The 14960-nt window shown below is 39.5% G+C and overlaps 1 protein-coding gene across 1 annotated transcript in view; it reads right to left on the bottom strand.

Moving 5' to 3' along the window:
* SHISA9 (shisa family member 9) overlaps nucleotides 1–14960 on the bottom strand; it is a 176640-nt gene that overhangs the window by 10077 nt on the left and 151603 nt on the right. The window contains exon 3 of the mRNA XM_069030316.1: nucleotides 8582–8737. Within this exon, the coding sequence (XP_068886417.1) occupies nucleotides 8582–8737 (156 nt within the window). The remainder of the gene's footprint in view (nucleotides 1–8581; nucleotides 8738–14960) is intronic.

The following is a 14960-nucleotide window of genomic DNA, read 5'->3' on the forward strand; positions in this document are numbered from 1 at the left end:
AAGGCAGCAGCATCAGTGACTGACAGCCCAGGAAGAACTGGAAATGCAGCTGTCTGCCATGAATAGTTAATAGTGCACACACCAGACTGCAGCCACAGAGGAGTGTACAGCTCCTCTCTCCCTTTTTCCCCAGGAATTGCAATCGTATTAATTGCTGGGAAAAATGAGCAGCAGCAGTGCTGAGCTGCAGCTCTTCCTCCTCCCCTGTGGCAGGGCTCTGGCTGCTTTCCACAGTAGCACCTTCCATAGCCTAGAAAGCTTTGCAGGCTTTCCCACTACAAAAACTACCTGTTGTACTTAATATTTCCCTTAGACTGGGACCAAAAATTACCATCTTTGTGGTAATTTCTTTTGATGCTGTAGTACCATAACTAGTAAATATCAGATTTTTTTTTTTCAGCTTCTCTTTCCCCCTTATCCTTCTTCAAATAAGCTGTTAGGGAAGGATTTTTGCAAAAATTAACTGTGCATTACAAATCATGTTACTGCTCTTCCTCCATGGCTCAAGCCCTTTGTTATTATAGTTTGAATGTGTAGGAATAAAGCAATTCTCTGTGATTTTTATCTGTGCAATTTCTTAAAAACACATTTACTGTCTTCAGAGCCTCCTTTGCGGAACCAAAATAGCAGACAGATAATTGCTGCTATTTATGTGATTGTTAATAAGGGATTCATTCCTATCAGTTGTTTTACTTTCTTTTGTGTTCATGGGTAATCCTAAAGAACTTTGCACTCTACTTTTGACATGTATCCATGTACAAAGATGAAAAGTCTTAAAACATGATATCATCTGTTGAACACATGTATGACACTCTTCTTGTAAAAATATTGCTATACATTACCTACAATGCTAATAGTCCAGAGGGGAAAATGGGTGGAGTATGTTAAGAGCAAGCAGTGTAATGTGTAGGGTCCATGGTTGGAACTATTAAAAGCCACACTTCAGATTAAATCTAGATTTGAACTGGGATCCCACAGTGTTGCTGTTTATCTGCAAGTATTCATAGTTGTTTTTGCATGTTTTAGATCAACCTCTATGCTTAAATAATTGATTAAAAAATTTGAATTGCGGAATGAGAAGTATGTTTATATTGCAAAATAAAAGAGTTACAGAGAGGGATGTTTAGGAAGGGCTGCAAGTGAAAATGCTCAGCACTGCTGGACCTTGTCATTGCGTGAGCTGAGCCTTGTTTTTATTGCCTCACTTATTGCCTGAGCATAAAGTTTCACTCGTGTCTTCACTTAATGTGTAAAAAAAATCTCATGCATAATTCATCAGCATTTCATACAAATAGGTCGGAATAACCCATGCTTGATTTAGATTTACTTGTTTTCTTCCTGGGACTGCCACTGATCTCTAGATGGAAATAAACCTGGTCACTGTAAGCTTGTTACTTCTGAAGGCTCTATCTTCAAGGACAAAAGACAAGCAAAAGACAGCATTCTCTAGTGGTCAGCTGGGTTCCTGGTACTCTTATTTTAGATGTGCTGTTATGTCTCAAAAAAAGGAGAAAATAACTTTTTGTTTCATTTTGATTCATTATCACATAATAAGGATTTTTTAAATCAATTTGTTTCTAGAGAACCAACCTAATTTTCAGTGGAAGAGGGTCAGTTCTACAATGGTGTGTAACTGATGGAATGTGGAGTGGTGTTTATAAGCTGAACTTTTATGAATGATTGGTGAAGATTTAATTTTCACTATTTTAACGTGCTGATAACAAAAAAAAGGCTGTTTCTCTGTGGTAGGGAGCATGTGTGCAAAGAATATCAACGTCAAGAACAAGAATTAGGGTGCACAAATTTTAATTTGCTATTTTGGCATGAAAAATAGGTTAAGATTTAATAAATTTTTAGAAATATTCTTCAGCCACTATAAAACCAGCTAGTGGACCAAATTCAGAAAAAACAAATTCAGTAGGTATGAGTCCAACCCAGAAAGCTGAAAGTTTAAAGTTTAAACCTAAACTAAATGCACCTCAAGGTCAGATTTCCTTTCTTTCCCAAGTTCAGTGTGTTGTTTAAGAAATGAGACAACATAGATGGCAGTGTTTAAGAGCATCTTATTTTGGTGTTAAAACTGTTTCTTGTAAAAGAAGGAGTATTTGCAGTTTCCTTCCACCTACCATGATGTTGCTTCTGCCAAGACCAACATATCTCCAAAGTTCACAAATCTGTCTGCTAAAGGATGGAATGTGCAATGGCTGCTTGGAAGTCTGACTGCTTAGAGCAGAATTCCCCATCCTCAGAAAGAATATCCTCTTGTACATTTGACAGTAAAATGTTGGTTTTTAAAAAGCCAAAAAAGAATGTCAGCAAAGCAGATGTTTTTGCTCAAGATACTGAGGGTCTGCATAAACAACATATTTATAATTAAAATATGAGTACTTCACTGGAAGAAGAAATGAGTGTGCTGGATGATAAAACAGGAAAATATTTTGATCAAGACTCTCCAAGCATTTTATATTTACGTATGACAATGTGCCTGTAGGTATCAGAAGCCAGTTGGGTAAATAACAGAAAATAATTAAATGATTTAGTGGAAGCAAGAAAAGGTCTTGTATTTTCATCTGCATGCACTGGGCAGGATGCAAAATTTGGTGGGTCTCATCATAAGAGTGAAACAAGTAATGCTCCACTTCCTGTGGCTGGGGAATGGGAAGGCTGAGGGAAGGTCCTGGCAGGGGGATTGGTAAGCAAGCCTTGCTTCTGAGTGCTGCTTGGTTTTCTCTTATGCCTGAAGAAGAAGCAAGGATAAAAATATGTAAGACTTCCTTAACAAATGAACACTCAAAAGCTTCAAATTCTCCAGCCATGCTGGGCTGGGTTAATAATAATAATAATAATAATAATAATAATAATAATAATAATAATAATAATAATAATAATAATAATATACCAAGCTTTTATGTCTCACTTCCTTGAGCCAAATCTGTAGTTCCGGTGTTGAGTTGGGCAGATCACATAGTTGAGCATTATTTATGACACAGCACATACCTCTGGATATATGAAATCATTATCTGAATCACGCTCTGGATATTACAAGTGATGCATTAATCTGTGCTTCCATGTCAGTTTTTCATGGTGTTAAATCTAGTGAGATATTCCCATGTCCCAGATTTTTTTTTTGATCCATCTTTGTGTAATTGCTTATAGAAGAGGTAACTGAAAATTTCTTTAGTATTTGAAAAGAAAGCACAAGTCCTTTTTAAGCCTTCCAAAGGAACATGAATATTTACTCCTTAGTGGAACAGTGTGGTTGGTATAGGAAAGCAAATTACTACAATTTGTAAATTGTACATATTGTGTCTAATATTTTGTAGTTCTGCTTTTTCTAAAAGTGGGATGTATCCACCCTGTGAATGCATGGGCACGCATGCTGTGTGTTTCCGTTTTTCCAATTACAGTGTTACTTTCCAGGCCAGAGCACAATGAACTACAGGGAATGGTGCAGTCTCATGGTGAGATAGGAATCAGATTCTTAGGAGGTCGTTGTGAAGTCACTTCTATTCTCAACAGACAGATCTCGTACCAGCAAAGAGTTACAGTCATTTCTATGGAAATTGAAGGGCTGAAGCTTAGGAAAAGGCAGCAACAAATCTCCTATCAGACAGGAAGATGGTTCAAAGATAACAGCCCATAGCTAACCTTAGGGTGATCTTCCCTTTGGATCCTTCTGTGTGTGCAGAGGACACAGGACCAGGTCAGTTTTCTCATATGCTTCACCTTTCTGGGGGAGTTGTTGCCTGGTGCCTTGGCACACTTGTGGCCACACTCCTTTCTGCAGGGACCTAACCAGAAGATATTTATTCTCTGAGTGTCATATTTGCAGAATCTCACTTTGCAGTTTTGCAACTGCAAGCAGAGCTGGTTCACTGTCTAATGTTTCCTCTGGGATCAAAGAACTGTGCAGCTTCAAGAAATGCTGGGAGCTGTAGACTCAGATGTGATGGTGGGTCTGCTGCCAATTATATCCTCCTAGCTCCACTATATCAAATCAATTAGATCTGATTTAATCCCACAGGAGACTAACAACTCCCAGCATCAGAGAAGGCTTTCTGGGTCTGTGTTTCAGGGAGGAATTCTGTCCATTGTATTTTTATTTCTTTTTTTTTGGCAATGTCCACTCAGTTCCTCAAATGTTTATGTGTGTGTGAGAGAGAAGGGAAGAAGAAAGTTTATCGAAGAAATATAAAATCATGTTAAACTGTAGAAAAATTAGAAATATTTTACTTGCATGTCTGTGCACGTCCCCGGCAGCTGCGTGATCGTTTTCCCAGTCCTCTGGGGATTTAGAAGTTGGGTTTGGGGGTATTTTTTAATTTCTGCAAGAAGGTCTAAAATTATTTAGTGACTTTGCGCTCCCTTAAACTCAGGAAAGAAAATTAACTGTTACTGAGCTGGGCTCATGGTACAGTGTGACTGAATAGGTAACAAATAACTCAGGGTAATGAGGCCAGTTGGAGCTCTAGGAAACTCTTAATCAAAATGATGGACTATAACCCTTCCAGCTTAGCAGCGTGGAATTTGAAGTTGGATTGTTCATGCTTTCCAAATGAATGTCCAAATGATGTGCATAAAAATTTGTGATGAGCTACCTTTGTATGTCCTGGGATTTGAATTTCATGAAGGTGTTCAGCTACAAGATCTCCATCCACTTGTAGCTTTAGGCATCTCAGTATTGTTAAGTGAGCAATAACCATTTAAGCATGGAGTAAAAACACAGCTGATGAACTGGAAATAAGAATAATTTATGCAGAAAAACCTCTTTCTGCACTTTTCACATAAATAATCAAATACTCCAAAAGCACTGAAGGAAATCAGGATCATGTTATCTCAGGTGACCAAAAAATTGAAATTTCTAAGCACTGGGTGTTTATTGCCACACACCATTCAATGACCACACCTGCTGGGACTGGTCTTGGAGCTCATTAACCCTCAGATAGTATCAACTCAGATAGTATCTCACATTCTGAGATGGGAAAAATTTGGCATTGTTGAAAAGAGATTCTGTGGCTTGAAAATGGAAAAATAATGGATGAACCGAGTGTACCTATCAGTAAGTCAGATCAATCAGCCAGGTAGGCTAGAGATGCTAGGAGGTAGATTTCTTATCTATTTGTTCAGGAAATATGTGTTTTCTATCTCATTTCAAAGTGGTCTTCTGCCTTCTGCTGATTATTCCCTGGTCGTGTGTGTGCCAAGGTAGAAGGAGAGTAAAATTCTAGTGCAGTGAAGAAAACAGTAAGCACATCTCAGCTCACTGGTGCTGTACTCCAAGCACTCATCTGAGAATTTAAATAGGCACAGAATGTCCTCACATCACTCAGAGATGGAAATGCCAGCAGGCAGTAAGGGGAAAAGGTGAATGTGGTCAGAAGCCACGGTCAGTACTTAAGGAATTCTGGAAGCTGCAACAAATAAAGGAAGTCCTAACAAGAAATGAGGAAAACATCCTCTCCCATTGAGTGTAAAAGGGTTTGATTGTGCAGTTTGAGCTTGTTCAATTAAAAATATTTAGCTTTTTAAATAAAATACATCCACAGCAACCTTTTCAACTTTCTTCTCCCCTGCAGTGCTGAATCAAACACTGCAATGCACACGTTGCAGTGCACACATGCATGAACAGTCCAACGTCCAACCACACTCTGCTAAGGACTGTCACATGGAGTATGAGGTGTAGCTTTAAAATTGCTTCCTAGGGATCAGCTTGGTCTCACTACCAAGGTATGGGTCATTCTCACTCAGCAGCACAATGCAAATTAATAGCAAGGGTACTGCTGTCTCTTGTTTTCACAAGCACTTGAATTTTTACTGAATTTAATGGAGAACCTGAACATGATCAAAACAGAGATTAATGTGTCTCGCTGCTTTTCCATAAACTGAATTTTCACAGCAGACAGTCACTGAGGAATGAGTAGCTCACTTCTAAAATTAGCCAAATTTTTAGGACATCTGTAGTTCAGAAGAAAGCAGCTGTGTAGAAATTAATTTAATACTGCCTCTGGTAAAGCTTCACTTTTTCAGTTATCTAAACTTCTTACCACTTATGGCCACATTCTGATGAGGGATATTAATGTACCATAGCTACAGTTGCTACAAAGCAACTGGAAATGCCTCTTCCTCCAACCCCTTATTAAAGAAAAAGGTTAAGCACAGTGGACTACACCTGAACAATGGGATCATGCAGAGTAAGGGGCACTTAAATGAATATGGTTTGCCTCAAATGCATGGAGAGATGTAGAACACATCCCTTATGAAGTTTCTGTTGTGGCAAATGAATATACCCCCAAGCCACTATCAATGAATGCAAAAGGAAATGGACTATACACACTCATTAACCTGCTGTGGGGATCCATAAATACAAGTCTGAATGTTGGCAGGCAAAAAATGCCTTTGCCCTGTGACTTGAGGTCAGGGTGAACTCAGTCTATATCTAGTTGTTCTAAAGATGTTGTCAGGTTAGATTTGTATTGGTGGGCTTGATGTAGGCCAGCTCCTGTTTCCTGTCAGAGCTCTCTGAAAGCCAGCATGATCCCTACAATGTGCAGTCTGGAGAGCTGGATGTCAGTGTGGTCACAGACCTGGGCCTGGCTGGTGTCATGGAAAAACCTCTTTGTGACCTTGGGAAGTGTTCAAGAGGTACTCTTGGGAGGAACCAGGGCCTTGAGAGTCTAAAGAGGGTTGAAAACTGAGTGTATTTAGTTCTTGTTCTGTAAGTCCAGACAGAAGGTGTGCATGCGTAACAGTTTCAAAACCTCTCTTCTTTTCTGCTGAGAAGTTTGGATCACAATGCAGCACTTTTGTACTTGTAAAAATTCACCTGCATCTAAAACTTGGTTAATGTGGTCTGAGACCAGTAGATCTGTGGGGGGAAAAAAGAGAGAAGGCATAGGAAGGATAGGGGAAAAGCATGGGAAGATGGTGCAATCCACCTGGAAGAAAATGTCCCTGAAAGTTATGTTTAATTTAGTTTAAGATTCTGAGAGGCATTATACAACTTCTGGAGCTGAAGTGCACAATCATTCAAGGTTGATTTAACTGTATGGTTATAATCTAGCTGTTTTAAAAACGTACTCAGACACACAAGAGATATCTAAGTTCTAATTTAATAATTTTTTTTGAAAGGTACATTCAGTGGCTCTTGGGCAGATGAGAGAAATTTCTTAGAGTGTTTCATCTCTCATTTTGTTATGGTTAAATACCTTTTAGCTTTGATGATTGGCTTGTCCTAAATTGACGTCTGAAAAAGAAGCTCAATATCAGTGCATAAATCTGTCATAGTCACCACATCATTACACAGTAGCACCTTTTGAAGAAGGAATTGTAAAGCTGATTGGTATTCAAAACCCAGCAGAAACCTATTAACCCTTGTTTTTAGAAACAGATTTAAAATGCCACTTGTAAGATACAAAACCAACAAGCTAAAGTAAAACTGAACTATTTGAGATGGGACTTTGATGTACACTTTGTTAGAGGTCTGGTATCCTGAAGTGCAGATAAAGGAATGACAGTTTGTGATGAAAGTTTTTTCTGGCATGGTGAATACTCAATTCTTAGGTCAGAAAGCCCTTAGCTGTTCTGCTGTTTTTCTAGATAAGTATCTCTGTCGGGAAATAGGGAGTGTGGCATTACTCTAAATTTTTGGGGAAACTATGTCAACATCCATATGCCAAAGCTAAGCAAGGGTTACTGGGAAGACCCCCAATTTCTTAATGTATTATTGTCTAGAAGGGGCTTTCTGTCATCACAGGGTGTGCAGTAGGTATTTACAGTCCCTGAAAACTATTATAAGCTTAGACATTCAGTACGAAAATTCTTTTGAATGTTTTACTCACTACTGTCCTTTTCCTTCCCCATGACTGTTTCTTTGAGGATGTTCTCTCATTTACTTAATCAGGCACAGAAAATAGCCACCACTGGGATCTTTATTAGGAGTTTTATCATGCACTAATTGTTTGTAATCATAGCATCTCAGAGCATTCTTCCAGTGACCTACTAATGTACATCTTGCAGGAAATGTGAAAGCTCTTACTTCAGAACTGTGTGAGTGCCTTCTCTTTTTGGAAGTATTTAGCAGGTGATATTTTTCTCTCTCATTTGTGTAGAAAGCTATGGGAAATAAACACCACAATCATATGTAAGCATACTATAGAATATCTCAGGTTAGAAGGGACCCAGAGGGACCATCAAGTCCAACCCTGCTCTTGCAGGTTTGGGGCATAAAGAACTTGGGGCTGAACACTGTGTACGACACAGGTGAAACTTGCTGAAAAATGACTTGCAGGGGCACAGCCTGGTTTTGTGTCCATGTATGAGATCACATCATATGATCACCAGTTCTTGCATGTAGTTTTCTTATCCCTTAACTGCAGTCCTTGGCTTAATTTTCATTGTATTTCCAGCTAACGTGATGTTCCATATTAAATTCTACCATGGGATATTCAATATGAAATTCTGTCATGAAATAGTCCAGATGAGCAAGACCTTGTTGTCAACTTGGAGGCAGAATGTCAGCTGCCAGCAGCAAGTGCAACATGCTGAGCTAAAGGAGAAGTCACGCATCACGTCGCTTACTTACCGACTGCCTTTAGAGACGCGTACTTGTTGAGTTCTTTGCCTGGGGGCTGCTGCTCATATGGGTTTGTGATCTGTCCCAGGCTGGGATATGAATGTTGATGTGCCATCTGAGGAAGGAGGGGAGATGTTGGCATGACATTATTCATCTGTGGTGGATCTGTATTGAAGAAAATCATTAAGTAAAAAGTGAATTAGTCTTAAGGTTTTCACATCGTTATTGAGTACAGATTAGACAGAATATATCCTGAGATTTAATGCAACAAAACAGTATTTACTGCAAAGTGGGAGTTTGAGTACAGCAGACCTGTACTTCAAACAGTTAATGGCATGATTAAAAGCTGGCAAGTGATTATAGCAACACACAATAACTTTTGTATAAAGAGATCTTTGAACTAAAAAATAGGTTTTCAAAACAATTGAACACTGACAATACTGAATTTGCTGCAGCACTAAGACACAAAGCAAAACACAGAGTTTGTTCCAAGTTAGACTGAATACAGGGCAGTAGAGTTGCTCTGTGCAGTAAAAGAGCCAGACTCATTTAAATTGGCTCAGGCTACTGCACACACACAGTTACACTGCTTTTAAAACCAGGAGCAGCTTGGTTATTTGCATGGCGTTATGTTGTGTTCTGAAGATAGGCATCAGAGTGTAAAATGTGCTTTTTTGCTTCATGACTATCAGAAGGTGATTTCTTCAAAGCACACACTTTGTCCTTCTGTTTTCTCCTCTTCCCCTGGCGATGGATATCATAACATCATACCAAGATAATGTTTTCTGTAGCAGACACATATAAAAACAGGAGCTAATCACTGCTTATGTACAGCTTTATGCCAGCACTCACCCTGTATCCTTTCTGAGATTTATTTGTTCCTTTATAGCAGAGAATACAGCCTGTATACTTTTCTCTCTAAGATTGTTTTTTTTAGTGTTCAATTCCAGCCTCTAAAACATTTGGTCATAATTGTATTCTGCACTCAATTTGCAACCCAAAATTTCAACAGATTTAAGCATGGTCAGCGTATCTTTTTTGCTGAGCCTTTCTCTAGGCTGTATTTTGACATATTTGGAGCTGATTGGCAATTCTAGAACCTTCTGATGGCTTCTGCAATCACAGACAAGCACATGTTTCTCCTGCAATGAGACCATGGTGCTGTCTAGGTGACAATACGGTAACTCCCATGGCGGCATCAAGCACAGCGTAGAGATCATGTAGACAGAAAGCTGGTCAGTTATGGGAAAGGCAGTTTATTGTGATGGATTGATTGGACCATCCTTCAAGTGCCCACAGGATCTGGCAGGAGCCAAATATCCCTGCAGTTGGCCAGGATTTTAAGGGAATTGAGCCACCTGGCTTTCCACAGCTCATTAATGAGCAGGAGCTCTGAAGTCAGTTAACAGATTTCCTGCTGGGAGATAAAAGAAAACAAAGGTGTTTTTTAACTTTCTTCCCTCTCTCTGGCCTCTGCTGTTCACACTGGGGCTGCCCCAGCCTGTGCAGAGCTCTGCCCATTCCATACCCAAGTTGGGAGGGCACCTTGAGGCAATGGGACAAAAACAGTACCAGTGCTATCATCTAATAACAGGATGATTCTTCTTGCTGTTACTGGTTCTTAACAAGGAAGAATTGAAAATGAGAAACATTTCTGTTTCAGAATTCCCCAAAAACTATTGGAACACCTTTTGAATATTTTTTAAAGTTCTACCTTGAAAGGGTAAGTTGGTTAAGTCACAATTTCACAGAAACAGTTGTTATTTTAAGGTATTGTTATTTTGTAGTAAATAAAAACTCTTAGTATGTTTCTGTTCAGCTTTAGTACTTGCATGTCTGAGGCAACTGAGTGACTCTTGGAGCAGGAGTTTCTGAAATCCTATACCATTCCCATTCCATCTCTAGAGCACAGCTGAGGAAAGCCTCTTACTGGAATGGTTTGAGCCAATGAATAGTTGACCAGTCTTTCCAAATCATCTATACTTTCCAAATATCTCTTGGGACCCTCACTGTGAGGAAAGTGTCAACCTTGTACCCCTACAGTCATTAATTTTTTTTGAGTAGAGCTAAATCAGTACCTTATGGATGCTACTATTATGAAGTTCCCTTGTGGCAATTCTCATTATTCAATCTGTCAAAACATCATGATTTCACTTTATTAAAAATATTATGAGAACCAGTATTGCCATGCTCACTGCTGAAGTGTCTTCCAGCCATGGAGACTTGTAAAACCAATGTAGATAAGGTGTAGCTAACCAGGACTGGTTTCTGTATGTGTTTCTTACTGAGACATATCAGTTTTTTTCAGTCGTTTCTTTAAACACCATAAAGAAAGTTACCCCAGGAATGTACTGGGGAAGATGAATTAGGTGAGCTTGGGCTCTGTCTGGGTGTTCAGTGACAGACTGTGCTCCTTCTCTGTTGCTGAGTTACTGATGGTGCTGGGGTTTGCTCCCTTGAATTTACAAAGATGTAAAGAAATATGTTTTCAATTTCTAGATCTTCTTTGACTTCTCTCCTGTCTTGGTAAAAGCCCAGAACTCTTCTGAATTATGAATTTCAAGTGAATTAAAGACAGTCATTCTTACACTGCCACACAGACTAACACAGTGCCCCTCACTCAGAGCCAGATGCTTACACAAGACTAAGTCATCACATAGAAGATAGTTCAAATTACTCATTCAATTGGCCATTTGCACAAAGTAAATTAAGCAAAAGGCCACCTCTGGCAAAGCGCATTGAGCCATACTGAAGAATGATTCCTATTTATAAAGAGGCTCCCATTGGAATGAACTCCTAGGGCCTACAAGAGATATCTCAGCTTGATATATACATCTGTCTAAATCTAAATCAAACTAAATTTTAGTTTAACTGGCCATTCCTGGTGAATGCTGCATGTGTTCACAAACTCACTGAAGTGTGTGATCTGATTCCTTATCTTTTTTTTCCAGGAAGAAGTGAGCAAACAGGACACTTGTCATTTTCTCCCCATGCAGTTAACATGATGGGGGTAAATTCACCTGTATTTGGAAGCTCTTTAGGAAATGTTCATAATTGAGGCAGCAATGGTGCAATGTAAATTCTGCAGCAGTCTGGGCAATGGGCAGTGTCAGTCTAACCACTGCAGGAGCCCAGTAAGCTGTGAACAACAGGGAGGTTTTCAGCAGCACTGCCTACCTTGGGGCAATCCACATTTGTAACTGAAAAAGGGATTGGCCTCAGCAGTGTCATCTTATACTTAACACCACTTCAGTCTTAGCAATACTGACTAGGGATTCTTTCAGGAAATAAGACATTTGTCTACAACTACTTCACAAAATGTTCATGTGAAATTTGAGATTTTTAATTTTTTCCTAAAGTTAGAAAAACCATTAAGTGTTACATTTCAGAGAAGAAATAATAATCATTTGGATTCTTCAAAGTGTTCTGTGATACAAGGGATTGGTTTCAATTGGAAGAAAGTTTAACCAGAAAAATCCACACCAGCTTTACCAGTGACCTCTCATGCCAAGTGAAATCCTTTATACTTAGAAACCAGATAGTCTGTGACTGGTATTTGCAAATAGCTGCTTCACTGAATGGGGACAACTTTAACCCGAAAGCTGTGACTGTGCTCAGAAATTATTTTTGGCAATGTGACACTGGTATTGTCCACCACAGTATTCCATATAACCAGCTGCACTGTGCCACTGCCAATTTATGTACTTATTTTTAAAAAGCAGAGAGTATGAACATCACAAAGACTCAAAAAACTGTTTGTGCCACAGCTTCTAGCATGAATAATCAGACCTGATTAGCAATGGTGATATTGTAAAACTGCAATATTCCCACCTATCTTACTTTCAGCTGAAGTGAGGAAATGCGATGCCAGCCTGCTCCCTAACCTTCCGAGACTTTGGGGAGTTATTGTGGATGAAGTGCTTGTGCTTTGCTCTCTGTCTTCCTACTATCAGCCCAAAAGGAAGATTTTGAAATATGCTGGAGCTCATCACACACAAGCTGGATGTCTGATGGGCAGAAAATGACAGGGGCAGGGAAAGAAAAACGAAGTTCTTCTTCAGTTTTTGACTGTAACTACCTTAAGACATCTAGGTATAGCTGCTGGGAGAGACACATGGAGAAGAAAATAAGAAGTGGAAGGAAGCTGCACCAAAACCAGCTTATAGCTAGAGAAAGTGGGGTTTATATCCCAGCCACTAACAGTGAGCCTTTGGAAATGACTGAGCCATTGGGTTCTGGTCTCATTCCCAGTAGCTGATGAAGATTGATCATTACCTTATCTTTTTACTACCTTGACCTATAACTCAGCCTATGCAATTGAAGCTGTTACAGTTAACTGTTTACTGCATTTTTCAAATGAAAATGTTTTTTGGGAGTGCTTCCACACCTCTCTGATTGCGAATTTTGGTGTTAGTTTAGTGTGAATCCCATGACACTAGTGTTAGAGGTCACTGTAATTATTCTGCACTCTGGCCAATTAAGATGGTGTTATATCTGATTTATGTACTTCATTCAGGAACCAAGCAATGGGCATGTCAGCAATTATTAAATACAAATAAGAACTCAATGTAAAACACACGACACCAACCATAGTCCCATGTACAAACAGGGTAAGGTAAGGCAAAAGCCTCAAAGCTGACTGGTTTGATTTCTGCATTTTTTATAGAATACACTGTGTATTCACCTAGTTCGATTAATCTTTTCAAGAAGCTGCCAGAGCTATGGGAGGCTCAGGGTTAGAGGAAAGGCTGTGAGGAGGCTGCAGCAGTAATGAGCTTGTTCACTGCTTCAGAGCCAAGAGCCTGCCATGGGCATCCCTTGAGCTCAGCCACTTCCCTCCTCCTCTTCAGCCACGGGAGAGTGAAACCCGCTCTGCAGAGTGGCCTGGGGATTCATTCCTTTCTGTACAATGAAGTCAATGATTCAGTGCTTGAAGACAGGGAAAATGAACAAACTCCATAGGCACAGAATGGAATCTATTAGGAAATGAGTGGTTACAGGCATTAGGAAAAGCACAAATGAGACAGGCAATGCAGTAACAAAACAGGAGAGGGTGGGGGGAGGCCAGGAAAGCAGAATGAGATTTTGCTATAAAAGCCACCTGCAGACAGACATACAAAAGAAATGAGAGCAAGACAGACAAAAGAAGTCTGGGAAGTCAAAGGGGGAAAAAAGAGAAAATTCAGAGCAAAATATAATAATAGCTGAGCATTTTCAGATACTCAGGAGAAAAAGATATGCCCTGAACTAACTAAAATTGAAAATAACAGCTATGAAAACAGGAGAGATCTGAGTGATTAGAGAGTATCAGTATAAAATTGCTCCCATTCCATCCAAAACTACACTGACACAAGATGCATATTTACTTCTTTGTTCTTGAGTGTAAATTACTTAATTATCAGACAAGCTCAACCAGCATTGTGAATCCATACTCATGTTCCCACAAGCCTCACCAAGAGAAGCTTTAGGGACTGTTTCTGAAAAATCCCACATATGATGGAGACTGTAGGATTTCAACAACTTGACTATGGCTGTAAAGTAATTCCTTTCAGTTTCTTCCTGGATAATAAGACTGTTCTCCACTCAGGACTGAGGACTGAGCCTCCTGTTGGGATCACATTCAAACCTTTGCCCTGTGTATTTGTTCTTGCCTCTCTGTAGGTTATCACACTGCAATTGAACTGACCCTCACGGAGATTTTGTGTTTGGGCATGTTCTTACACCATTATAACTTGAGTTTTTTGTGTCTTTGTAGGTATTGTGATGCAGTTGCCCTTGTCTTTATTTACATTCTTTACCCCTTTCTTCAGATTTGTATTAAATATTGTATTTTAAAGGATATTCTTATTCACACCCAGCCCATACAGGACTTTGTTCTGCAGAAGCTGGTGCATCAAAATCAGGGTGCCATGCCCATGAGACAGTGCCCTGTTTGTGCACATACAGACACACCTGACATGTGTGGTCACTGCAGCTGAACAGCCACTTTCTGCCCATACCAAATGTGTGACATGAGGGTGCAGGAGCCCTGGTGGTACTGACATGCAAAATAGTCCATGAGACCTGTGTGCTTATCCCTTACTCTAGGGGTTATTCCCAGAAAGAGCAAAACAGGTTATGCCCCAAAACTTATAAACCTGAACCTTTTTGTTTGCATTTGCTGTTATAAATATCCATGGCCTTATTTTCTTCATAGTTGAGAAATGGTATTTCAGCTCTTATCAAATTAATGGCATTCTGCTGCAACATTTTCCACAGTCTAGTACAAGTCCTAAACTGAAAATTGTTCCTCTTATCTAATCTTAATTTCTCTGCCTTGCAATTTAACAGATTTTGTATTTTTGCAAGAACAGATGCTTGCAATCCGACTTCTTTATCGTTCATTGTT

This window comes from Aphelocoma coerulescens, chromosome 14, assembly GCF_041296385.1.
Source record: "Aphelocoma coerulescens isolate FSJ_1873_10779 chromosome 14, UR_Acoe_1.0, whole genome shotgun sequence".
Lineage (NCBI taxonomy): Eukaryota > Metazoa > Chordata > Aves > Passeriformes > Corvidae > Aphelocoma > Aphelocoma coerulescens.